Genomic DNA, 27990 nt, shown 5'->3' on the forward strand with positions numbered 1-27990 from the left:
GAGGCTGTTTGCAGACTCTTCCAGCTCAAGGGATCAGGTAAATCCAAACAGAGAGTGAAGAGGCAGCAAATCTATGGGCATGCTAGAAATTCAGGAGACCTGTGCAAGTTCTGATAATCTAAAGCAAATGATATACAGTGATTGATGGCATGCTATTGATTGATTGCAAAGACATAGACCAGCAGCTTCCAAAACAGGCTTCACAACCCTAGAAGGTTTAAGCAGGGCCATAAACCTAAGTCAGATTTAGGTTAATTTTATTTTAATGCTGTTTAATGCTGATAGTTGTGGTCGTTTTAAGTATGTCTGTAAGTGAGGATTTAAGAAAAAGAAAAGTTGAAAACATTGAGCTAAATAGTGTAACCACAAAATGCAGAAGAGCCCTGAAATTGAAACCCACTGTAGCACCTGCGCTGGTAAAGTGTCCAGTGCCACACAGAGCAGCCCTGAGCTAAGTTCTCTACAAATGTGGCAAAAAGTAGTAGCCATCAGGAGTGCCGTTTTGTGGCATCTGGGAGCCTCACACTGCAAACTCATCCAGACTTGCAGGACACAGCTGGCCCAGCTGCCTACCTGAAACTACATAGTCACCTCAGGGCTCGTGTAAGTCAGAAACTCTCTAAAATGGGAATTCAACTGTTCTTGAATCATGGCAAAGATACAAGAAGGCCTCAGAAAAATACTATACATCCACTTGAAGTGCTGACCCAGCACAGGGCAACACCTACACCTCAAAGCAGATCCATGTAAGCCAACCAGAAGAACCAGATGCAAATTGGAGAAGCCCCTCAGCTCACATCACTACCTGTAGGGAAAAATAACCCTGTAACTAGCAGCAGCAGCAGTAGATCTCCAAACCCTTCCACTATTCCTCCAGATTCACAGACAGTCAGATTCCTACCAGACTCTTGTGTCAGCAGGTCATAAAAAGTTTTAAGTCGCCTTTTCTTTTTCTGGTGTTCTGGAAGAAGTTGTACTAACAATGAGCCACTGCTTGACAGCTCTAAATCCCAAGCTGTTGGGATACAGTGTGACTTCCAACATATTGCTTCCAGCCCCCACCACCCACTGGGAATGGCCTGGCAGGGGGAGCAGCACAGCCTGTTAGGAGGAGCCTTAGTCTAACAAAGAGATCACTTATTCCCTGCACTCAGCTAAAGGGCAGCACCCACATCAGTCAATGCATGGAAACCAGTTCAGCTTCTTGCAGGTCAAGAGATCGGAAGAGTGGTGATGACTTTACACAGTTTTTGTGCTGTGTGGCCCAAATTAAAGGATGTCGAATGAAAGACACCACATCCAGAAAGGATGGTGTGTTTTTTTACCTCAAACTGCAGTTTCAGACCCTTGCAGGAAAGCTAACCCTAGAGGGCTGAAGAAGGAAGAAAAAAATTAAACGCCACCAACTGCTGTCATTGGACCTGGCTTCGCTCCAAGGTCTGTCAGAGCTGAGATTGATTAGGATATATGGTATCCTGGAAACAGTCGGTACCTTCAGCTGGTTATAAAGCCATTTTAATTGTCTCGCTACCACCATGGCAACCATACTCCCAACCACAGCCTCCGGGAGGGGAGACAGGCTGTTGGAGGACAGTCCTGTGCCTATAGACCACATCTGATGACGATGCAGTGATTCAGATGGATAAACGCCAGAAGGGACCAAATTTGGAGAAGGAAACAAAGCCAGTACTATAATACATAGTAAATCATTATCACAGCTAACATTAGGCATAATCGTTTAAATGAACTTTTGGTATTACACAGGGAGGCCCCCATTATGACAATCCCTTCAGCTCTTATCCCACGAACAACCCCTTCAGTGTTGCACACCCATGCGTGGGGTATGCAGGGCCACGTTCCCTGCACAGCAGCAAGGGATGAAGATGCGTGGCCTCGAAAGCATATCAGGGAGTGAAGTCTGAAGGGAAGGGGAAAGGGTGTAAGTAGGAGCTCTGCAGCCAAGGAAAGACAGGTATTTTAATAAAAAGTCACTCTCCTCCTTCCAGTAAGTTTTTGATACTAATATCAGAAAGCTCTGTGTTATTCTTTCTTATTTTCTGAGCCCAAAGCCCTGGCATCTGAAGCCTCTGTGATTCTCATGCTCAGTGCATGTTAATACCCCTTACCTTCTCTGGTACAAGCAGCACCATAGCATGACCAGATTTTCTGACCCAAAAGTCCTTATATCAGCTGTGAATTGACCCCTTTTGCTGCTGCCTGATTTGTGTGAGAGTGGAGCCTGCCATCGGCCAGCTTGCCCATGCCTGCTTGGACCGAGGAGCTATGCTGCCTGGGTTTTCCTTCAGGACATGTAGCCATGGGACTTTATGTATTGCGAGATGCTTCACAAAACCACCTTTTAAGATAATCAAATATCTGCAAATGAATTGGAAACTCTTCTCTTCCCTGTCTCTGAAGGGACATTACTCAGTTGAATGCAACCAGAAAATTGAAGGACTGAGAATTTTCAATCAGGACTGAGGTGATTAATTGTCTTGGAGCACTCAAAAGGTCACCTGTAGAGCAAACAACAAGCTATGACATCTCACGATTCACAACGAGAGTTGTGTCCAGGAGGGACAGCAGCAATCCACAGAGAGAAGAGAGGTGGGAAAGGTCAAATTTACAACACTAAATTCACAAGGTTAATAACACCTTAGCATGATGCATGTTTATCTGATTCCTTCACTTTGGCTTAGCCAGCACGGCTGTCCCTGCTTCTGATGGTACCCTCCAACAGAGGCAAAAGAATTTGGTTTCTTTTAATCTATAGCAAAAATGTTTATGGTAAGACACACCATTGTATACATGCTGTGTGGATGGGCAGTTGCCACTGCTCAGCTGATGCACTGACTTGTTAAGGCACATGAAAAAAGCAGCATACACACCATGAAGAAGCAAGGTGAGAGCTGCATCTCTTGCACACAGCTCTATGGGCAGATGCAGAAGATGGGCACATACGTGTGCAAGCACTGCTGTAGACACCCACTTTGTGGAAACCACACATCTAACCTGGGTGCCTTTGGCCATAATAACAGATCAGAATTTGGGATAGGCTCAAGGCAGGGGCTTCTCTGATGCAGCAGTGCTGGCACTGGGGGCTTGCACATGGTGCAGCTGGTGCCACCCAGGGCCTCAGCACCAGCACATCTCAGCGAGCCTCCTAACCATGGGTTTTCATCTTGATTTGCCACTATCTCTGTGAGGAGCAGGAGCAAAGCCTCACCACACTGTGCAAGGCACGATGGGGGCTGAAGACAGACGGTGTGTCCCACCATACCCACAGGGCTGGGTGCAGCCCCTGTGTGCCACCGAGGCACATCTGCCACCCAGGACTGCACAGATCCTGTGGTGGAGACAGAAGCTTGTGCTTTTCTTCCTTGTGGCCACAAAACCCAAAATAAATAGTTGTTTCTGCAAAACTCAAAATAGCTTTAAAACATCTTTTATTCTGACAGCAGTCACCCCCTGTCCCTGCTCTCCACCCTGCCTTTTGCAGCTCCTGGTGCAGCAACTCAGGAAAAAGTGCAGGCAGCAATGCTCATGGTAAGTGGAGAGTAGAAGTGGAAGCAGAGGGAAAGGTCCCTTGGTGGCACCGCACTGTCCTCACCAACCTCCCTGTAAGATTCTGGTGCCGTAAGGTACGGAGGGCAGCAGCAGCAGCAGTTTCTCTGTTTTATCCAGTGGAGCAGCTTGCCCAGCCCCATGGCTAGATCCTGCCACATCCCAACCATCACCTGCACTGCCCAAGTGCCTGATGGGGTACACAGGCTCCCTAATATCACCCTGGGGTTCTAGTCACAAGGACATCTTCTTCCTAAACATTTCCTGCAATTCCCAGTGTTACTGGGAAGTCAGTTTTAACATCTACCCTATAAATCTCCCCTTACAGCTGTTCTGTCCTCAGAAAAGAATAACTCGCTATTACGAGTCTGGGAACAAAAGTGCCAGAAACAAATGGCCAGCCCATTGCCACGGCAGAGTTTGTTCTCAGAACATCATGTCTTTATGCCCTGAAGCTATATATTGCATACATAGGTTTAAATGGATAGCTACATTTTATACACACTAGCAAAAGGAGCGTTTAAAAAGCACCCAGTGTGTAAAAGCTTACAGCTCAGGAGCAGCTCCTGAAGGAGAGCTGACACAACCACTTTTTGGGTGGCTGTTGAGTTGGGGTCCATGCCCATAACCCTGGCACTGGAAAATATCCTGGTAGATAAACTCTGTATATCTATATCTATATATATCCTTTGGGAAGGAGCTACCTTCAGCCCCAAGTGGGTTCACTGAGTATTGGCACAGATCCGTCCCATCTACTGTCCTGGGTGCATGAAGAGCTGAACGCAGCTGTGCCAGCATTGTCCCACTGCCCGAATTCGATTACCTTCATCATTGCCCGCAGAAACAGGCAGGTGTCTTCCCTTGAATCAGCAGCAGCTGACATTTTTCTCCCCACCAGCCCAGCATGAATCACCCTGAAATGGAGGCCAAGCTCCTCGTCTCCTCACAACTCAATGTTAGCCTGAGCAGAGGAGATCAAAGAGGAGGTTACACATCGCCTGCTCGTCCCCTGCCCACTGCTGGCCGGGCAGAGGCCCCAGTGCCTTCAGCCTGGCCATGCCGAGACACCCCGGGTGCTCTGCGTGCCCTGGGCCCTCCCCGTGTGCTGGCGCTGGTTTCACAGGACCTCACACGATCCAAATGGTGGAAGGGCCTCGCGTGGCTGACACCCACTTCCCCTTCAGTGCCCACGCTGCTCCATCGTGCTGGAAGTGCCGCTCTTGGGAAAGGCACCAGGAAAGGCCTGTTCCGGCAGCCGTGGTGCGTGTCCCTCCTCGGAGCTCCGCTTCCCCCGGGGCCAAGAGAAGAGGGGACCCCCATGGCTGCATCTCTGCTGGCTGAACCCGCAGCTCCGATCGCTGGGTGCGCAGAGGGAGGAAGGCAGGTCTCGGCCCCCCTCACACCCCTCAGCGCCTGCCTTTGAGCTGCTTCCCAGGGGGATGCCCAGCAGCAGGGAGGACCATGCCCCTTCGTGCAGCCCTCGGGGCCGTGTCCCCCCACCACTTCTTCCCAGGATCCTGCCACGAGAGTGCCTCACCCCACCGCCACGTTCTCTGCCTCTTTCCCCAGCAACACAACTACAAGCCGAGCTTCGAACGCTCCCCTGACAGCCTCTCTCCAGGGGGTTCGAGGTGGGCTCCTGACAGCCCCCTGGCAGGGAGGAGCCCCTTACACAGCCCCACATCGTCTGCCTGCCAGCCCCAGCTCTGTGTCCGCTCTGGACAAGGTGGTGACGGGATGCTGCCCACCGGAGAGTGTGTCCCTGACGGGGGCAGGGGATGCAGCTCGGAAACTCACCCTGGGGTGAAACACCCGCCCCCGCCCCCGCCCCCCCCCCAAGAATCCTCCCAAAAAGAACAAAAAAAAAGTTTGTCCTCCCGAATTCAGCATTTTCTCAGCAGGGACTGCTGCGGGGAGGGGCCGGGAGCCCCGTGTCAGCCCCGCACCCGTGAGCAGGGCAAGGGGGGATCCGCTCCAGGGGAGTGTCCCCTCCCGGGCCCCCCTGTCCCGCGCGTGGGCCGGGGCTGGGTGGGGCCCCGCGGTTCCACGCGTGTCCGCAGAAAGTGCGGGGACAGCGAGGGCTGCCGGCCCCACTCCCCCCTTCTCCGCGGGGCGGCCCGGGGCACGGCGGGGGGCCGTGCCGAGCCGTGCCGTGCCGTGCCGTGCCGGGGGGGCCGTGGCTGCGCGCCGCCCCGCCGGCGCTGCCGGGGGAGTGGTTTCCCCGCGCTGGCAGCGGCGGGGCCGGTCTGCGGGCGGGGAGGTGCCGCGGCGGCGGCGGTGCCAGCGCCGGCCCGGGAGGATGCGGACGCGCTGACGGAGCTGCCGGCTCCCCTCTGCCGCCGTGCATGGGCGGCGGGCGGCTGCCGCCTCGCCTCGCCTCGCCTGCCCCGCCGGTGAGCCGGGCCGGGGGACGGGGGGTCTCCGCCGGGCTCGGGGGAGGTGCGGGTGGCGGGGTCCGGCGGCAGCCCGCGGAAGGGCCGCCACCTGTAAGTGCTCCGCTTGCTGCCCCGGGGCGGCCCGGACCCCGGGAAGCTGCGTCCCGCCGCCGCGGGGCAGCGGGGCCGGTGGCCGGAGCCGGGCCGGGGCGGGCGGGGAGCGGGGAGCGGAGCCGGAGCCGGCCGAGCGCGGTCCGGGAGAAGTGTTTCACTTCCCCGCCCGGCTGCGGGGAGTTACGGGGGAAGGCAGGGCGGAACGTGCGCCTCTGCGGTGGTTGATTCTCCAGATGCTTTTATTTGTGAGGAAAGGATGTTAAGGAGAATTCGCTGAAAAACGGGTTCTCCTTTAAAAAAAACCCCACCCAACTCTTTCGGCAGCCGAAAGGGCTGTGTGAAGGAATCCTGGTGAATGAGCGTAGCGCTGAGGGAGTTGTTGGTTTGTGGTCTGCGATCGCCTCAGCTGTTCGTTTATTCATTTTTTTTTTCAAGGCAACTTTTGAGGCGAGGAAGCGGGTAACAAAGCGCAAGTTTAAGACAGTGATGCTTTTGCTTGCAGCCTAGCTGAACTGGGTAAAAGAACACTGAAATCCTGCTTTTTCCATCAGGTAGCAAATACCATGCATATGGTTACTTGTAGAGAAAGAAAGAGCCTACTTTGCTCTGTAAATGAGGACTATGTTTCACTCTGAGCAAGGGGTGTGAATATTTCCCTGCTGCCAAATGAACATACCACAAAAATTTTCTTGTCATTTGGGACAGAGCCGTGTTTGTAGATCTCTGAATGTGGCTACAGTCGCGGAGGGGAGTTAGGTTAGCCTGGACGTAGCATTAACCCCTCAAGCCACAATAAGCAATATACAGAGAGAAATTTGTTTCCATTCGTTTTTTCGTGACTGAGATCTTTACTGCAGTCGTATAGTCAGTGGTACAGTGAAGGGAGCCCTCCTGGCTGTAGTTTCAAATCCTACTGAAGGACCCAGAAGTTGGTGTTCGACATCTGTCCCGTAGCCTGGCTCTCAGCACAATGCCTCCTTATGAGTAGCCTGAAAATGAAGGTGAAGCGGGGAAATCTGCCTACACACAACCAGGCTCAAGCCAGTGTTTTCCATCTCTTAAATTTAATGAGCAACAAATTTTGTGCCCAGAAAAGAATCCAGCTCACAGCTCAGGATTTTGATAATTAATATTCCATTTAAAAACATGTTTTCAGAGTCAACATTATGATAACAGACAGAAAACAAGCAAACAGGGAATGACTTGACCTGGTTTCCTTGCTTTCCCGATCTAGCCTGACAATTTGTCGATCAAGTGGAATTTCCTCTAACGTCTCTGGTACATTACTTTAGCAGAAGAGATGAGTGTGCAAATATAGTCACTACTTTCCCTCCCTTCTCACAATGATCTCTTTGTATTAAGCAACAGGCTTTTGCATAGATCAGGTATCAACCCCACAGTGTCACAGGCTGAAATTAATCCTTCTCTCTCATTTCTGAAATTATGTCCCTGTGCTTGAGCCTATTTAACCACGTCTGTCTATTTTGGAGGGGTCAGTCAGAGAAGCCTTGATCCGGGGCGGATCCTATGCCATGTAAGGCAGGAGGAGCCCTGTCAGGACTTCAAGGAGACCAGCATCTGCCTCAGCAACAGCCCTTCCCTTTGCTCCTCAGGCATGTATACATTCTCTAGAAAAATCTGTAAATGAATATTTCCTGTATTTTCTGTCTTCAAAGGAAGGCTTTATTGCAACCCCCAGGAAAACTGCTGAGCGGTAACAACCAGGTAGAATGAAGAAGACTGATTGATACCAACAGGTCCTTAAGACCTTGATTCGGCCCCCTGTTTCAGCCTTTGTCTCTCTTTGATCGCAAGTCCTTAGGGGCTGGGATCACCTCTCCTTCATGGTTCGGGGAGAGTGTGACCAGTACCATCCTCTGCAGAGCAGATACCAGTGCTGGAAGAAGCTGTGGTCCAGCAGGACAATCCCCTGCTCTCATCAGGGTGCACTGACTGATCCCACAGCGTTTTGCCCTATAGTGCCCATGTCCCTATAGGACTAGGAGAAAATAGTTCAAGTCCAGCTCCTCTGATGAGACCACTGCAACTTCTGTAAGATGTAACCTGAATTTTCAGCTGAGTCCTGTCTCTGAGATGTATACGCATAAACTGCCACTGTGCAAATATTTAGGAGACCTCTAGATCCGGAAGGTGCATTATAATTGGTTGGCAGGAAGACTCATAGTCTTATTAATGCATATTGCTCTCAGTGTTAATGAGTCATTCCAAAAAAAAACATACTGCATTTTTATTTTTTAAATAATTATTTTAGCCGTGTATTGTCCTCACCCTCCATTGTGCCCATTCCTGCTGCGATAGCACGTGGTGTTCTCATATCTTCCATCTCAGACTAGGCAACTTCCCATACTTGGAAATTCAATTAAGGTGACAGAGTTTTAATTCCTAGAGAAAAGGAGCTGCGTCTCTGGTGTTAGGTTGTGATGTTGTGACACCTGCAGTTGTGCTGTTAATTACCAAGAGGGAACATTAAAAGTCTCTTCATTGTCTTTGTTCTCTTAGGAGTGTCTAGTGGGTGTTTGTTTGCTTGTTTTTGAAATCTAACACTTCTGCTGCGTTGGCTTTACTAAATTCTCTACTAACTAAATGCTCAATATTGCATCATATTACAGCACTGATAGCACCGTATTCTAATTTCCCCAAAGTTACAAGGAAAGAACTAGTTTATCTTTTAAGTAAATACTGTTCTACCTGACTGTACATAATCTCTTACCCTATTCTGTTACCTAGAAATGAGCCCAGTGATAGACTGTCCAGAGTATTCTTTCACAGTGCCAGAAAGACGTCGGACATTTTGCAATCCATTTCCCATGACACTTCCATCTAAGAATCACCTACTCTGTGTTGATGCTCTAAGATCTGTTTTTTCCCATTCACCTTCTGCTCGAGGGACTATTGCCTGAATTCAGGACCATCCAGAAATACCCAGGGAATAGTAGAAAGAAGCACAGGAAGCCAGTTTTCATCTGTCACCAATTTCCACAGGTGCTGTAAGGTGAGGGACAATCGTGGTGTGAAATATGAGGGATGAGAGAATTGTCATCTTCTGGAGAAGATCCTAGAAACAAAACCATTTCTTTCTGAGACCCTTTAGTAACGGTTGCTCTGAGTTAGAAGGAATTATATACTTATTTGTAAGGTGCTGCCTTCGTAAGGTTGTTTTGAGAAATTGAAGCCAATGCAAGGTTTACTGCGTGAGCAGAGCTCAGAAACACTCTGCTCAGCACAGGCATTTCTGATCCCGAAAGCATGTTCTCAGATGAGAGTATTTGCACTGCTAAAAACATTTAACAGCTTCTTGAGGCTTATCTCTAATTTTGATGAGGCTGTTTTCTTAATGAGGTCCTCTCACATTAATTAGCTGCTGAATATGATGTTAAAAAAAAGTAAATCCAAACTTTCATTTGGTGCATGGTTCCATGAGGACTCTGTGGAGATTTCCATGATACCAAGGTCTACCAGCATTCAGAGGAGCTGGCTTAGTCATTCTTCCCATCTGCTCTGCTTCTTCCTCCCTCCACTGCTCTGCACATGCTTCCTAGCTGTCTGCTCCTCATCCCTATCTCCGAGCATCCTGGCTGGCTGCCCTGCTCTCCCCCCTTGCCGTACCTATCCCTTGTGGCATCTTCTGCAAGAAAGCTCAGGTAGTTTAGTGCTGAGATCAAAGAGCTGAAATAAATGAGCTTCTTTAAAGCAGCCAGGAAAAAGAAAAACTAAAAAGAACAACCCACCCAGTAGCAAGCAGCATTGCAGACATCATCTGCAAAAAACTTTCAGTTAAATCACCCCAAATCATGAGATTGCTTTAAAAATTGTGATAGTTAGGCACATTTTAGTTCTTTTTCCTTCTTCTTTGACCATTTATGAGTCAATTTTCTAGCTTCTTTTTGCAAACAGGGCCAGTAGGAACTTGGACAAGTACAACAAACTGGAAATTGAGAAGCTGGGGATGTCAGAAGAACAACGGTTCCCTGATGCCTCACTGTGCAACACCAGGAGTCAAGGAGGCTGAGTTAAGAGTGACCTGCCAGTACCATGCCCTTTGTGAGCCTGTGTTTTCTAGTGTTGGTAGTCCACAGATGAGTGTTTGAGAAATTCCCCAGGGTGATATTTACCCCAGTAGCTTCTTTGGAGCAGGAACAGTAAAAACTGCAGCTCGCTGCGAAGTTAGCGGTGAGAGGCAGCATGGTCTGGAAATAGCAGCCTCCTACCCCTTTTCGCTCTCCCCAACTACGTGCTGTGTCTCATGCTGAAATGCCTGCTCCTCCACATCGAGAGTCATTTCATCTTGCTGCTTCCTGAGAGAGATCAACATCTTCTACAGAGCACACGCTGCCAAGGAGAGGAAGGCAGCTTTGGCCTGCGGAGAGCAGAACTCAAGTACTGCGTGGGTGGCCAAAGACAAGAGCTTCTGAAATGAGGGAACAGAACAGATCTCTAATCTCCAGACTCTGACACATATCACACTTTTCTCAGTTGCTTAGGAAAGAGATTTGCATCCAAAAAGAAGTGGGAGGTTTAAATAGGAGTTCATACACACGCGCATTTATCTTCTGTGGTCCATGCGGTAATTTACATTTCGCTAGTCCCATGGAATCCACAACACTTCATAAAGTGCATCCATTACAAATGTGCAACCAGGGGAAACAAAGAAGCTGTCCAAGTTCCTATCCACAGTGTCCAAAAGCTGAGCTCAGTAGGCAGTCATGGAAATTGGAGGCTGCAGGGTGTCACTGAGGTAAGTGCTTATTTTGGGTTGTGCCAAGATGCTGAAAGCGGTGTCCCACCCTCAGCAGAGGTAGTGGGCATGGTTCTACATATGGATGGTCCAGGACACCTCTGTGGCCTGAAGCACTGCAGGGTCTAAGCCATAGCTCCATCCTCCTAGGACACTAACATAGACTAAGGCATAGAAAAGTTGGATCCACAGAAGCACCTGGCCCTAGAAGATGCCAACTGAGATTTCGTTGCAGGGACAGGCACCTTCTGGTGCCATGTGAGCAGCCCCTTCATGGCTTCATCCGCCACAACAACCATAGCTCTGTCCTAGATCTCCCACTCATCCACCCTGGCTGAACTGACAGCCCGATCTGCTGCAGCAAAGTGGCCCAAATAAGACACCCTTTCTTCTAGGTGGAAAAACCTCCTTGGGCCTGTTTGTTTATTGGGAATTGCTGAGCAGGGTTTACTGTGTCGTGTCGAAATTTTCCACTTCACAAAAATCAAGCAGTAGACCATTGCTCCTCCTGCCTAACACCATTCTTATGCATGCCCTGTCCCAATTTTCCTTGTAATCAATAGCAGGGGTTTCTTTTTGTAGCACACACAAAGACTACACTCCTTGAATGAAGAAAAGTTTGCATTTATCCAGAGGCTTTAGTAGGGTGAAGCGGGGGGGACCGGACGCCCAAGGCTGAACTCCTGGTTTGTTTGAGGCACTATCTGAAATCAGTGGGAACCGCATGTGCTGCAACTGCATGGGCAAGCTCCCAGAGCTTGGTCTTTACAGTCTTCCTGCACGCAAGGCTGAGCCTGCAGAGCTGTGTGGGGGATGTCTCTCCACCACAATTTAAATACAGGGCTGGTAAAGCCCCTGGGAATGTCCCGTTGAAATAAGAAGGGGAAGGCTCCTGTTTCTCCGGTGCCAGAAAAATGGTAAATTGGCATGCGGAGCAGTGGTTCCAGGCCAATTTCTACCACCTATCTACACTTATCTCTTAGAAGGTGCACCTTCAATGTGGTATCGTTAGGCTGTTATCATAATGTATCCATGAGTGCTCAGTGGGGGGAACGATTAACTCGGGAATCCCAGGAGGGGAGGAGGCTGTCCTGCAGCCCCTGCTAATCAGGGGCTGTCCCATCAGCCCTGGCACCCTGAGGTCAGGTCTCCCTCTGCCACCCAGTTGTCTCCAACACTGTGACAGCTGGGAGAGGAGGGGTGATGCTTTCAGAGTAGAAAGCATCTCTAAATAAAAGTGACCTGGTGTTGGAGGTGCTGCTGCCTCCCGGGGAAGCATTCGAGGCCCGGTGCCTCTGAAACACAGGGCTCCTTTATCCAGTGGCCGATCTGTGGGCTGCTAGGATTGCAACCTGTGGCCGGTTCCTATTTCTGTTTTGCCCGATGAAGCGTACTTGCCTTAAAAACATCTACTTTGCAATTCACAGTGGATTTATTCCAAGGAAAGGCCTCTGCTGCTGTGCATGGTAGAGTCCTCTCCCCACACAGCAAGGCCAAGCACGACACAGGAGAGACAGCCAGGCTGGGCTTCCCACACACCCCAGCTGGCCAGAATTGCTGCACAACATCCTGCTTCTGCTCCCTGGCGCCGGTTGTCCTCCTGTGGGTGGTGAGACCACCCCACCGCGACAGACCATGTCCTTGTGGTGTAGAAACTCCAAATACACAATGATGCTTTCCAAAGTGGGAGAGAAGCCCAGAGAGCACCTTTCGGTACCTGGGCTTTTGGCCAAGCAGCACAGGTGGAAATCCATCCGTTTGTGTGGGGTGGGAGACTGAGGGCCCTTGATCTGGGCAAAGGGGCCACCAGTGAAGCATTGCTTGGTCTCACTGGTGGAACAAGCTCTCTTATCATTCCCTTGGTTGTATCTCCTCACACTTCGCTTGGTGCTATGGCTCCTAAAGTGGCAGGACATGATCAGCTCTTGGAGTAGTCCCTAAATCAACTGTTCTTTACTTGGAGGTGTAGCAGGGCTCTCCAAGCCCAAAGGAGGGGCGGACAGGCAGCATCACTGGTTTCTGAGATTTGAGACTTCTTGTTTGCTGTTAGTAGCAGCACAACTGTGTTGGTACCCCTGGAACCAGAGAAGAAACTGGTTATCAAGCTGAGGCAAAGGAGGGCAAGTTATTTTGGGGGTGGAAGAGGGTTAGGTTGGGAGAGGGTGCATTGAGTAAATGAGGTCCAGGCTGGGCTAATCAGCAAAACAGCAAAGGTGGGTAAAAGTAAGAAGGGACAAGAAGAGATAGGCGTTACTCAAGTGATTTCCAGACTGTTTCTACTGCAGTAAAGGCTCGTTGCATGGTCTCAGTAGCCGTGCCTTGTTTTTAAAAGATTAAGCAGTATCATAGAAGGAAGGGTATTAGTTTATGTTTCCTCTAGTGTCAGCCAAAGAAGATAATCACATCTGTTAGGTAGATAAAGTGAGTATTTCCTCTTCAGAGAATAAATACATTCTGGTAGTTTTATATACTGGAAACACTGAACTCTTCAACAATCTTGAAATGTGAAGAAGTTTTTCTGTTTTTAAATATGGCCGTGGGGCTGGGAGAAGGGACTTCTTCCATGCCGCAGTCCTTAAGTGATTTTCTTTTTATTACAGCTGAGCTCCAGGGGCTGACATCCCCTCTCAAACATTGCATGCACCATAGGACAGACTTGCCCAAAACATTGGAGAGGAGATTGGTCTGGGATCAGTTCAATCCGGAAGTCCTTTGCTGAGACTGGAAAAGCAATGGATGTGGGTTTAATTCATTCATTACTGCGTGGATCCTTACATACCTCTGAAGATACCTCTAAACGGCAACTGGCCTGGCTTGGATTCCAACCAGTGGCCGTGTGGTGCCTGGTCCATTATCTCTTATACCATTTTGTCTCTCATTGACAGATGACTCAGTGTAATAACTGTTGTTATTACATCCAGTCTTTTCTAAAGGAGAGATTGAAGGTAGACAAGCTCGTGATGAATTTTCATAGGCTTAATAGTAGTGGTTTTGTAATGGGTAGTGGGATAAAAATCTTCTTCCCAGAGTATTGGATAACATGGTATATCTGGTTTCCATACAAGAGACAAGCACTGAGTGTAGTCATGAATTTTTAAGGGACAAAAAAATTAACATCTCTGAAGTTGGTTTGATTATTGGTTAGGAAGGCAAATTGCTAGAGAAGAATTAAACCTTCTGAATTGAATCCTGGGGATGGAGATGTGATTTCCTGCTTCCCTAATTTGCAATAAGCATGGCCTGTGGCATGAGAAGAAACTCCAGAATGCAATGCACAATTTTTCCTCTGTCACTGTTTTTGAATAAAATCAGTGTGCAGTTAATCCAGTGTTATAAATCTTGGTAGGAAGGCTTCCAGAGCAGGTAGATTTGTTTAATCACTTGGGCTGGAATCCAAACCACTGGAGGATATAAAATATATACACTAGTGCCATTCACTTCACTGAAAACACCTTTTTCCCATCCAAGGAAATAGCTGTGGCTGGCATGAATACATATTTGGCAAGCTGTAGAGCTAAACAAATTTCTCAGAAAATCATCTTTGGCCAAGATACTGACTATATTTCAGCACTGTAACCCCTCAAGCTCTTCAGCTAAGACTTTCTGAGAGAGAAGTCATCAGAAATCAGTGATTCACACTTCGAAATGGTGGGAACCTCACCTCTGCTCACCAGGCTCCCTGTCCTGATACCAGTCAGAGTATTACCCTCAGTTTGGAGTAGACCTTTGCAACAATCCCACCTCCTGTGATATCTGAAAGAAACGTGCAGTAATGTAACCCTAAGATATCCTTCTTTCAGCGTATTTTGTCTTTTTTGTGTCTTGACCAGTAGCTTCTTGAGCAGGAATCTTGTTCTTTGATGTTTTGAACCGTGTCTCACTAAGCACACTGATCCTGCCAAATAAGGGTATACATTTTTATTTTCTGATTTTCCAACTATCATCAAAATTCCTGTATGGGAGAATTTCAGAGTGTCCCAGTTTCAGCAGTTTTTATATAGCTTACACTAAGGAATAAGATTTAGCATCACAAAAAGAGTCAGATTGCAAGGTATTTCAGCTAAGAGCTTTGGGTGTTTTCGGAACATTAATTGCCTTGGTAATTCACAAGGTATACTATGAGCTGCATCCTTAGTGAGATCAAGTCACATCTGGCATTGAAAATTATACAGGCCTTCACAGTACGAGTTTCTGCAGCAAGTTTTCAGTAGTATTCTCTCATAGTGGTCACTGCCAGCGTTGTCACTTTGGTTGCATGCTCTGACTGCTTTATTGTCTCTTTCAGGCATTTTTAGGATTTGACAGAATTTGCACGACACTTCATCGACGACGTGAACGCCTGCAGCAAGGACAGTTTTTGGAAGTGACATCTGTTGATGTGATTGAAGGTAACGTGCTCTCTTCTGCCATTGCCCTGTACTTGCTGTTTGTCCCCCACGGAGCCTCATGCTCTGGTCAGGCATTCCCTTTCGCTGTCCGTCCTGGTTCATGAGGTGAGAGCAGGATCAGGCCTCAGTTTGGTGCATGTCTGAGCATCTTCCAGGTTGATCCTTGCTTCAAATAACAACTCTTCCTAACCGTGGCTCAGCCTGTCCCATAAAATGTGGTTTTGTCCCTCTTCTTAAGGAAATCTTTGCTTGCGTCATGCAACCTGCCTATTTTCCATAGCCACATAAGCACTTCACGTTTTTGAATCCTGAAGCTGGTCTTCATTCAAATACTGTTTTGCCACATTTCACAGGTCAGTTTTGTCCTCTGTTCAAAACCTAAAATAAAAATGTCTGTATTGTTTCTGAGTACTTTCTCATGGTAGGTGGTTTAGCACTTGTCAACTTCTATATTGCTCTGTATGTTATTAACCTTGTTAGTGCCATCACAAACAGCAGAAAGCAAGCTGTGCATTTGCTCCATGCCCCTGGAAAAAGATCAGCATAGTGTGGTCCTGCAACTGCAGCAGTTGCATTTAAGATAATCTTCCCTAAATGTAGTTTTCTCACAAAAAAGCAAGAACAGATTTTGCTTTTTTGTTCCTAATTGGTATATTTGCGCTTAATTAAACCTAGGGGAAGTAAACGCATTTCTTAATTCACTGCCACAGGAATTTTAAGGTTCAGAGTAGGTGACTCATCCACCAGAACAGAATTTATTTGTTTGTAAATGCTGTTTGTTGCCTTGTTTTGCATCACTATGGCTGGTGTATGTCACTGGTGATATCAGCATCTACCATACATAAAATGGATGCAAGACCAAATTTAAAAGAGATGTAGTTCTTATAATAATTTGCTTGTATCAGCCACTTTTTTGTTGTGTGTTAGTACACCTCAAATAAAAGCAGCACTAAAAGTGGCTCAGTATTTTTCCATCAAAACTGGCTGAAAATTTAAAAATTCCTCCTGCACATAAATCATATCATAGTTAAAAAAGCCCTAAGCAGCCACCAAACCCTTTTTTCAGATTCTGTGTCTTTATAAACAATTCAGTGATGTCCTACAGGTGATTTTGAAGTTTCAGATGAAATGATTTGCAGTGGCATTCTCATTTATTTTACTTCTAGTTGTTTTTAGCATTAAATACCTAGTTAAGCTTGTTAGAAGCATCACTGCTTTCACAGCCCATATAGATTTTTCTGCTTTCCTTTACTGTTTCTAAGTGGAGACTGAGAACAATTAATTTATTCCCGTTAAAGCCTAATTCTTTTGCCAATTGAATGTCCCCATGTTCTTTTCTGAAACACATCAAGTACAATCACTTCTGCCATCCTATTCAATCAAAGTCTTAAGTTGCATGGATTTTGTGAAATGGCCTGAGCTTCAACAGCTTGAGAGCTGATTCACTGAGGCATCTGCTGTAACACTGGCAGGACTGTCACCATTTTCCTAGCCAGAATCATTTGTCTTTGTCATTTAGAAATAATCTGCGGGGTGTAATGTGGTCTTAGGGAAGCACGGAGCCCCTTATTGCTCAATAATAGAATTTCATGAGGTCTTAACAACATCTTTGAGCTCATATGACACATTTGACAGTGCGTGTGTGGATGTATATCTCTAATGTCCCATGGAACAAGGACAGAGAAGTGTTTTAAACACTTGGTATGTATTGAAAGGCTGCTAAAATAAGTTAGCCAGATGTGGGCAACTGCAGGAGTCTGCTGCTGGCTAGCGGGGACCAACCCCCAGGACATACAGAAATGGGATATGTCTTCTCCATGGTAGCCAAGCCCAAGACTTCATGAATCCCGGCCCCCCACAAAGCGTCCAATATTATTTCCATCCAGACACACACTTCCTCATTTCCCTTTCCCTGCAATCTAGGACAGCTGGGAATGGAGCACTGAACCCCAAAAAGGATCCAAAAAGAAAGATACTCATTTTGGACATAGTCAGAGCAGTGGACCCCATGCTCTTCCAGGCTCACGGCTGGGTCTGGCTAACAGGCAGTCTGAAAGTCCCCCAGACCAACTCTTCCTAAAGAGTTAGAGTGTGAGAGCAGGCTCCTGCTATGGCCCAGCATGGTCATCCTCAGAGGCAGCGCTGGAGGGGCAGCAGGAGGGATGCAAAAGAGTCCCTCTGGGACAAAGGGAGAGACAAGGACCGGGGGAAAAAAGCAAGAACTGCGTGAGCACCAGGGGTGATCAATGAGAGGAGGCAGTGGAGGGAGTGCTGCTTTCCTTTTGGGCAAGGCAGGGTCCAAGGGCACAGCTCTATCCTTTTAAGCACTGTCTCAGGTGGCATAAACAGCTAGCACAGCTGGGCCCATGATCACCACTCCAGGAAAGGGTCTTCTTTCCTGTGCTGTCATCCATGGGTGCCAAGTGGTATGGCCTGCTGGATGCTGCAGGAATAAAAGCACGTGTTGAGAAAATAAATGTATTTTACTGATTAAGTGATTTGTGGTGTCCTGATGTGGTGTCCCTGGGGAGGGGTGCAGGTCCGAGCAAGGGCAGGGAGCTCAAATATCTCTTCCGAGCAGGCAGAATTTGTCACTCTTCTATCGTGCCATGTCTCTGGGAGGATTCAGGCTGTGTGAGCAGAGGGATGCCCCGATCAGGGGTTTGGTTCAGCCTCTTGCTGAGTTTCAGAGCCTGGTTCTGCCCTCCTGTTTTGTGTGTGTGTACCAGGAAGCGTGCTGTTTAATTCAGCATTGGTTGTGTCCAAGGCTGGTGCTTTGGGGCTTTTCCCTAAGCTGATGGATGTCTATGGAGTCGGGTCCTGGCCCACAGCTGAGCTCAAGCGTCTCCTGGGTCTGCTGTGCTCTTTTTTAAATGTGATACAGTGGGAGTGAAAGTCTCTGCGATATCACGCTGCTCTTGCTACAGCTAATTAAAGTCATTGTGAAGGGTTTTGTAGTAATTGCAGATATTGTAAAATTTAGTTTTGTGGGGTAATTGGTAATGTAAGCCTGAAACAAGTTATCCTTCAGATGTTTTAGTTTGCATTTCTCAGTAGGAGCAGCCTTTACAAAGAAGGCTTTTGTGTGTGAAGCAGGACCAGAATTAATGGCAGCATTTAGTCGTGCCTAAAGGGTGCTTGCTGTGGCAGGGCGATGTAATTGAGGATGCCTACATTCTGCCTGCCGCAGGAGGCTCTGGCAGCCAGTAGCTGCTGTACCTGACGAATGCCAGCTAGAGAGTGAAACGCCTGGGGCCAAAGCCATCCAGGGCTGAGGTATTCCCATCCAAAATGAACATGGTCCCTTCAGTCTGTTGGTCAAACAAAGTGGTTCAGACTCCTCCTGAGTGAACGTAGGTTCACTCCTACGTGCTTAATACATGTTATGAAGTTTTCAGGCATCCTCAAATTTTTTCAATGGAATGCTGTATCTATAAATCTCAAATGTGAGGAAATTCTTAACGCCATAGAGACATGCAGCGACCCAGCCATGGGCTGGGCTGAGCTCCCTGCAGTGAGGGCTGCAGCCGGCTCTCATCCCTCTGCTCCCAGGTGCTGAAGTACCCAGTGGAACAAGGAGAGTGCAAGGGCCAGCGCTGTAGTGCCTGCAGGGGGATGTTTAATGGGCACATAAGCAGCTAAGGTTCCTAAGTCCCTGTTTTAAATGGGATTTAGGTCCCAAACCTTCCCTGATGCATTTGAAAATCCCACTCAACACCTCTCTGAACACTCAGAGAAGTAAAGACTACTGAAAATCTGGCCCTTAGACACCGATACAGCTGATATGTCTGGAATTAACAGTTTAGAAAGAAGTGCTGGCTCATGACTAAATGGAAGAGACATCTGGGAAGAGCAAATATTGAAAATGTTATGAAGAATCAGAATGAGAATTTAATTCAAGGCTGATATTTCCACAAGTAACTTTTTTTAGTCAACAGATGCAATTTCTGAGCTCATATATCAGTAATAAACCATTTGCTGATAACATTGGAGGACTCCCATTTTCCTGCTGCTCTGGGACTCTATGAGGGTCCTCTCTGCTGTCCTGGGGAGCAGCTGGGGTCGATGCCCTGCTCTGTGTCATGGCACGTAGCAGTAGCAGTTGGCTTAGAGGGCCAAGGAAACGCTTCTTAGTGGCTGTTTAGAAAGGACAGTCTGTAACTCAGTTATTTTAACAAATATGAAAAGCCAATATCTTTTGTTAAATTAACTGTGGGGCTAAAGCTCAGAGCTGAGTTTTCCCATTCTGCTTTAATATTCACAGCATGACAGAGGTGATGAACACACGGGAACCGGTGATGGAGGAATTCGCACTCAGCCAGACTCCTGAGGAAGAAGGAGGCCCTTCAAGCCAGGTAACTTTAGAAAAACTGGAAAGTATCCTGAGTTGCTTTTCAAAACCAATTTAATACAACTAATAACTGTCATATGTGTAGAGTTGAATCGCAGAGCACAGCTGCCAGAAGAACTAGCCCTGAAATACATGTTTGATCCTACTTAGGTATTTTCAAAAGGTTCTTATTTTTAAAAGGTTCTGGCAGGAGGGTTTTGTCAGATTCCAGGTCTCCAGGGCACGGTGACAATGATGCCCGGCCCCTGTGGGGATGCAGGCAAAGAGGCTGTCACCAAGAGTTCAGATCTGAGCAACCATGTGTGGTGAAGACATCCAGCCAATACTGTACCACAGCTTTTATACAGCCACCCTTGTAATGAGCTAAGTTTCCTTAGGCTCAGAGGGAGCTCCCTTTTTAGGAAAGAGACCATTTGAAACGATTGTGTAATTCACATAAATGGCTGTGGCATCATAGCAGCAGCGCTGGTTGGGACCATTAGCTGGCAGGTGCAAGAGCACTTTCCGTCCCTGGCGGTCTCGCACACCCACTCATGTACCCGCCTGCAGTGCTGATTCCAGCAGGAGGGATCACGATGTCCTGAACCCCCCTTTGTGACAACCCCCACACCCCTGTTTGTGCTCTGTGGTTGTGCTCGTGACTCTCAGTGACACTGCCAGGGACAAACTACCTAAACGTGTCCTGGTGGACCTGAGCTACTCCTCAACACAAGGTGTATTATTGCAAGCAGGCTCAGAAAGCTACTCTAGGAGCAGCCTATTGCAGATTGAAGTCAAGTATTTGGAAGCCAGGGAAGTCAGAACTGAAATTTTGCAAATTTCAAATCACTGTGCATGCAATGAAAGATTGTATGCAATTAAAGAGTGTACCATAGGCTTTTTCATGCCTTATTGACCACACAGGATAGGTCCTGCTCACTCAGAGCACATTTTCAATATTCTCTTTCCTCTTTTTCACTGAGTCCCAGGTTTTCAATATTGTTTTAGTGTACACTGCCCAAACCCTGTGCCAGCTCTGACTCCACCTATGTGTTTAGGACTGTTCTATGGTGCCCCTGAGCATATGCTCCAGAGGTTTTCCCCCAGCTCCTTTACCCTTCCCCTCTGGGAGAAGGTGGTACCATCCCCATTTTAGTGATGACCTCCCAAGGCAAAAAAACCAAAAAGAAATGAGAGGTGGTGCAAAGTCAGTGACTCAGTGGGAAAACTAGGTTTCTTCCAGCAACTTCCAAGCACTCTGGCCAGGAGACTGGTCCTTCTCTTCCTGCAGTCTCCTGCCCACTCGTCACACACTCCAGCTTCCGCAGAAAAACACAGCGAGGCCCGACAGGCAGCTCTGCTTCCTGCCAGTCCTGACTCATTTCTGGAGGGACGTGGTAAATACTGGGCTCTGGTGGAAAAACACATTATGTGATTGGTGTGAGAAAAGACCATATGAGAATGACACAAACAAAAATAGCCAAGTTGAGGCTGCACAAGTGCCTTTCCTAAATTTTGTTGCAGCCATAATAATCAGCTTTTAGTACATTTTTAGATCAGTGTGTGTCATTCCCTAGGGCTTCAGAAAGCAGATTAAAAAGCAGAAATTTTGTTGCATTGGATCCCCCATCCAGGGGTTTCCAGCAGGCTTGGGGATGGGGTGGCTGTCACACAGCTCTCTGGCACCCAAGCAGGCTGAGCAGCAGCCGGGAAAAGAGGTCACTGTCACCGGCATATGCAGTCCTGGGAGGAAATAAGCCAATTTGCCCACAATTTTATGGCTATTTTCTGCCAGCTGAGCCATGAGACTCAGGGAGCTGGGCTCCACCATGGGTCTGAAGAAGAGTGCACTGCTGCTCAGGGGTGTCTCTGGACCTGTCCTGGCCGAGGAGATTTTACCTTGTCTCATATTTGGAAATAGCTGGATTGTATTAGCAACTTCTTAAAAATTCCTCCCAGTCAAGACAGCTGCCATGAAAATGTCTTTCCAAATTATAAACAGCTCAGGAGGAGGCTGTGTAATGGGGAAGTTGGGGGATCTTTTCTGATAGGCATCATGAGTAGCATCGCTTGACCAGGACGAGTTACACCCAATGCTCAGGGAGGCATTAGAAAGCTTTTTCTTCAGTGATTCACTTGGTCTAGTTGAGCTGAAGGGGCTTTCTCACAAAAGAAATTTCTTCTTAATTATGTTTCACTTTGCAACACTAACAATAATATACCACATTTTTCACCTTCGTGTAGATTTGCAAACAGTAATGAATCCCCACAACACTACCTCAGGGAGTGAGACCATGAGGATGATAATTATTGTCCTTCTCCAGAAGTCAGATACAGGTATCACATCAATGATAAAAATGTTCTCACTGCTTCCCAGACATATAAGAAGAGAATTGCCCTTCCCAAGGGCTTGCCTCCCCATGCCAACTCTGATGCCAAGTGGGATGACTAAACCCTAAGCTCTTAGAGAGAGCAGCTACTGGGATGAAGGTTGCAAAAGCCATGGAACAAACATCTCCAGTGGGTTATGACACCCTCAGGTCCCTGGCAACATCCTGGGGGATGTGCCCACTTTTATGGTGATTAGGGAATATCTGCATGTTTCTGCCTGTGCTCGTAGCAGGAGCTGTGCTGAGACTGGCTCACATAACCAGCAGTGCTCAGTCTAACCAGAGACCCTGATTCAGTGGTGAACGTGTTGCAGATGTGTGGGGAGGTTCCCACCAGCACACAGCAAACCTGTGGCAGTGACTGGAGTTAAACTGGGATGGTTCTTGCTCTCAACTCCTAATTCAGTCCTCTAGTCTGCACTTTATTGTTACAAATAAAATAAAACTCAGCTAGCATGGAGAAATTTGCAACCCATTAGTGCAGATATACAGAAGTTTGGGAAGCCAGGAGATAAGGTTTCAGTGAAGCAACAACAGAGTTTGTCTTATGTTAACATCCTGGAGGAGCTGGAATGATTTTTAGCTAAAAAAAAAAAAAAAACAACAAACAAACCAAAAAACCAGGAAAAAACCCAATCCAAAACAAAGTACCCTGAGAGATTTAAATGAACCAGCAATGTTGAAAACAAGAAAGCACTTTTATGTGTTACAGTATCCTTCACTAAAAAGACCTAGTTCAGCTTCAAGCTCTAATCACTGAATAGTGTTTAACCTGCAGGTTCAATGTGACAAATGACAATACTAGCTAACACCATCATCTGTGTAAAGATGATCTCTGGGGCTACCTGTTTTGCATGAATGCATCATAAAATACAGTGTTTCACGTTACAGAAAATAGCTCTGCACAATGGTGGCTTCTTAATAAACTGTCACTGCGACAAAACATGAATATCATATCAGAGTAAAAGGACATCAGCCAGCAGGGCTGCAGCAGTCATTTAGCTTACTGTTACAGCAATGACCTTTGTGTCCTAAAAACCCACCAGAACTGAAACACGAGTGTTTGACAACAAAATGAATTTTGTCTCCTAAGTCTCCATTTTTACTACACATGTCAGATCACACAAGTCAAGGCAATCATCTGCCACACTGGCGAGCAATGTCGGCTCTTTGCCCAGGAAGGGACAGCATGTGCAGAGGAGAGTGTGCTGAGACCTATAGCCCCTCTGCATCAACATCTGGTCAGCAAGGAGCTGGATTCAGCTGCTTTTGAAATCCTCCCTGTGCAGGATTCTTGCCCTGCACCAGTTTGAAGGGGGTTTTTGATGGATGTGGGAGTGCATTTCAAATGTAGAAAGGATGCTAAGGTGGAGCGTGTACTCTGCTTGCTCTGAATATGCATCCCTGGGCAAGGCTTTGATGGGATTTCGTCTCTCACAACACGTCCCCAAATGTCTTACCAGGCCTTCCCAGACTCACGTGAGAAGTACCCCAAGCTGTCCAAAAGACTGCCATCAATCGTGGTGGAACCGACTGAGTCCGGGGAGGTGGAGAGTGGGGAGCTGCGCTGGCCTCCTGATGACCTGAAATCAGCAGAGGACAAGGGTCTTCATGGTGACCAAAGAGTCTGTGTCCAGCAGCAGCAGCAGCAGCAGCAGCAGCAGATGGATCTGGAAGGTCTGAATGAGTAATTTTCATCCTTGTTCCCCACAGGAAAATAGCAGTTTCAGGCCATGCCATGCGCTAAAGTTAATTGTGAACCAAAGAGCAGTAGGTTATTGAAGGTCCCAGAAATGCCTGCACTGGAGAGGGAGTCCTGTGGACTGAAATTTTCCTTGTAGCTTTTGAGCACATGGTGTTTTCACCTGCATCAGGCTCAGTGCTGGCCACTCGCATGGCCAACAGGCAGTTTACTGCACATTAGCCGTTCACTCTAAGTAACAGTAATCCTGTTCAATAGCATATATCTGCCTCTCCATCTCCTGGCCTAGAAGCAAAGTGTTTAACAGCTGTACATTTTCAAAGCATCATGGTGTGCTGGCAATACGTTAGTGTAGCAGGAGCTCACAAATATATAGATATGACTAGTAGTGTCACTGTAGGGTAAATATGGCTTAAAGATAAGAGCTTGTTGGAGTGCAGCTTGCACAGGGAATGCTCCAGTGTGGAACTGGTTTATTTATTTCCATTTTTTTAATCTTAGTGATCTCCTTTTCTCTTAAAGAGTGATTTCAGTGCACCAACATTTGACACCCAAATGCCCAGAGTCAGGATGGGGTGTGCAAGATGCATCTTCCCTTCCCTTTAAAGGGGCAATGACAAATGGTCTGATCTTGAAGTGTCAAATCACCTGCTATTCCAGTTGGCGTTTCTGAGTGGTGGCAACCACAGGGTTTGATCATTCAAGAAGAAATATCAGCCATATCTATGGGTTGACCTCCAGGTTGCACATTATGGCCTCTGTGTCGGTTTTGTGCATTGATGTTAGGACCCGTTCTGTCTTCAGCTCAGTCCTGAAGATTTCACTAAGACAGCAGGTAGCCCTCCCACTACAGTGGCCATCTGTAGGGATCATCACCTCATCTCACTAATATCTGCCCTGAGGTCTCAAGTCCCCTGTAAAGTCAGACTGTGATGCACTCAGAGTTCCCTACTCCAGGTTTAACTACTGGTTTGCAAGTACAGCAAATTGCTCATGTCAAGTCTGGTCACCCTGACGGATCAGCTGCCTGGTGGAGCAGGGAATCAAATGAAGGCTGTTGTATCTGTATGGGGAAATAAATACTGATGAGCCATTTCATTGCAGATACTTTAGCGCACCCAGCTCAAGAAGTGGAAGACAGTACAGATACTCTGGAAAGCAGAACTGAAGAGGATGAGTAAGGACTCCATGGCCTCAGAAGTGAAACTTCATTTTGAACGTTGTTGGAAAGCTAACACACTCTGAAGACATGTCAAAGTAATCTGTATTTAAATCTGCAAGGGTTTTATTTAGCTAGTACCTGGTAAGAAGCGTCTGGGCTTTAGAACTGTTCTTTTCAACATTTTGATTTTCAGGCTGGGATTCATATTATTTGTTTAATTTTTCCTTGGGAAACAATGGGATGTATTAGGAAATATGAGATTATCAAGGAAAAAATGCTCCTAATTTCAATTAGCACATTTCATTGGTTTTACCTTTTTCAAGCAAGGCTGCTTTCAGGTATCAACAGCAGGACAAAGGGGTTACATTTCTACAGGAGGGATGTCTTAAATCTGAAACCTTTCTTGTTTTTAGCCATTTAAAACTAGCACTGTGATATTATGGACAATAGATGTAATATAATGTCACCATTTGATTTTGTAACTTTTGTATAGAGACGCAAGTGTAAGATCTGCCTCCAGGCTGTGGCCCCAGGGCGGCCCAGAGCAGTTCTCTCCCTTTGGTTAACGTGTGCAAATTTGGATGAACCAGCCTTTTCTTAGCTGCCTTTTCAATAATGCTCAAGCCTCTCACTTTGCTGTACATTGACAAAGCGGATTAGCTAGTCGCTGGTGTTTGTGGAGTGAGGCTGTCTGTTGTAGGCTTGGTCGGGTGGATCGTGCTGTTCGTGCACTCTTCAGGCCCAGGTCCAACCGTGGCGTGGCGTGTGCTCTTCTCTCTTGAAGCCAACGAGATGGCTCCCGCTTCTGCCAGAGCTGGATTTGTCCCACCTTGTTAATAGAAATTGTTGTAACAATTCTTCTTTTGGTATGTTTTGTGTGTAACATAGGTGCAGAGGCCCAGCTCTTCTTCCCTTGACCTGAAGCCAGGCAGTGGTTGGGGGTGGGTGATGGGAGCTCCATAGCACAGCCCAAACCTGCCCTCCATTTTGCCTGATGCTGGGTCCTCTCTGAGTCATCCGCAGTAGGAGGGGGGTGGAGGAGGGCGAGGTGGTGGGACACACCACTGCTGACAGGAGCACATGTGCTGGGGGGTGCCCTCACCTGCAGCACGGCCCCCTTGGCTTTGCTTGCACAGCCACCTCCTGGAGACCAGAGCTCACAGTGGGACAAGCTGTCTCTGGACATCTTGGGCCTCCAGTGGATTTTCCTTGGGGATTTGGGAGCCATTTTGACAGGGGTGAACCCCTTTCTGCACAGGGACCTCCCAGAGACTCCCTCCCACTGTCCCAGGAGAAGCAGCCATCTCGGCCCAAAATGCTACCCTTTGGATAGTGTCGGTGGAGATAGATAATGCATGTATTCAAAAGGGTTTGACTGTGTCAGTGATGAGTGTCCTGTAAGCTACGAAGTTGGCTTTCTCCGTCTTTGCAGGGCTGGATGGGGTCTGTACTTCCAATTAATGTTGCAGCCGGAAGAAGCGGCTTGCTGTAGGTGGAACGAAATAACAGGATTTCTTCCAGCGTTAACTCTTAAGTTGACTTCCAAGTGCTTTCTTTTCTCCAGTAATAATTTTCTCTAAAGACAACTTTTAATTGTGTGATGGTGGATAAAATTTACTGGCCAGATGTATTAATAAGTTTATACCTTCTTAGCAACCAAATTTAATATATTTACTTACGAAGAATTCTGTGCAATGAATGTTTAATACAAAAGAAAGAGACTATTTTACTTCAAAGCAACATTAATTTATGTACAAAACTATAGCTCATTATTTGGGGTGTTTGGGATTTAGGACCCTTTTTATAAGCAGTGTAGTATAGTATAATGTGATACTTAAGTTAAACTTTGCTCTCTCAACCTATGTAACAATCTCTTTTGCCTTCTTGATGTAGACTTTCTTACTTACACTGTCACAGAATTATTTTGTTGGATGAGTGGGATTCTGGTCAGAGCACTGAATTTCACCAGAGTAACTGAAGGTTTCAAGAGCACCTCCTAAATCTGGCTGCTCTCCTTGTCACCCCCTCCACTGGTGACAGTGGTGAAGCCAACAAAGCAAGAACAAGCTCAAGCTACGTGTTTGGGTAGCACACGAGCAGCGAGAGGAGGTCCCTGACTCAGACCTGTCTGCAGCTGGTCATGGCAGAAGGGAGCCATGCTGGCGAGGCGGCCGGGTGGATGCGAGGTGCTCTTTAAACGCTGCTTTTGCATCGATGGTCAAGAAGTTTTACAAAGCTCTGGGGGGAAAATGATGATGGTGACGACATATTTTTAGCTGTGTGATTTCCTTTCAATCTGCATCTGCCCAGCTCTGTGAGGAATGACGTTAGACATATCACTTAATTTGCTTTTTGCTTTATAAAAGGAAAAACAGTTGTTTGAAACACTTCCCCCAATTTTATGTGCTCTCTATCTGCTTTCAGACGCTCCCTCCCTTCCTGCTCTGGATAGCCCTTATCCTATTTCCACCTGAGGTCAATGGCACTTCCCTAAATAAGTTTCCCAAAGAAACAACAAAATTCTACATTCATCCTGAAAAAACGCCACGCAGCACTGCTTTTTTCATCCTATTACATAAAGCTGCAGCCCATATAGAAATGCCAGATTTCCTCCTTCCAGGCTAATTACTCCTGTCTTTCCTGTTCCCTCTTTTGCATTGCTCCCTTGAAGTATTTTACCTGAAGAAAATGGATGCTTCAAACTAAAGCTTTCTCCTAAAGCTGTTTGGCCTCAGTGTAACAAGCATGCAAAGCCAAACTCCTCCTCCCATTTTTATTTTTCTGAACATGGGCCAGAGGCCCTAAAATAGGAAAGCAAGATAGAGAGAAAATTGTTTTATACAAACAAGCCCTATTTATTCAACTTGCAGGTCTATGAATGTCCACTTACTTTGTCTGTGTGCAAGTGTTGTCTCTCTAATAAACTCAATAGTTGTTTTGTATTTTTTCTGGATTAAAAGCTTTGTAGAAACTAAAAAGGAAAAAAAAGACATTCAGTCATATTTTTCTAGTCTAGCTTGTAGAATATTTCATGTAGTGCAGAAAGGAAGTTTTATGGAGTAAGACATTGTTGGATTTTGCTCTATTTCTGTTCTTTCTAATTTTGTAAAATGCCACCTGTACATAATACTCAACTAATGTATGTATGTCCTGTAGATGTATTACACCATTTAGCCTATTAAATGCCTATACTGGACCGATTAGAAGAA

General features: G+C 47.0%; 1 protein-coding gene across 1 annotated transcript; it reads left to right on the plus strand.

Annotated features, from left to right (window-relative positions):
* The first annotated feature begins 5804 nt into the window (after positions 1-5804).
* On the plus strand, positions 5805-27990 carry LBHD2 (LBH domain containing 2). The gene is made up of 5 exons (XM_074868852.1): positions 5805-5957; positions 15095-15197; positions 19462-19552; positions 23381-23594; positions 24724-27990. The coding sequence occupies exons 3-5, from the start codon at positions 19463-19465 to the stop codon at positions 24798-24800; spliced, it is 381 nt and encodes a 126-aa protein (XP_074724953.1). The 5' UTR covers positions 5805-5957; positions 15095-15197; position 19462; the 3' UTR covers positions 24801-27990.

Source organism: Strix uralensis, chromosome 4 (genome assembly GCF_047716275.1).
Source record: "Strix uralensis isolate ZFMK-TIS-50842 chromosome 4, bStrUra1, whole genome shotgun sequence".
NCBI classification, from domain to species: domain Eukaryota; kingdom Metazoa; phylum Chordata; class Aves; order Strigiformes; family Strigidae; genus Strix; species Strix uralensis.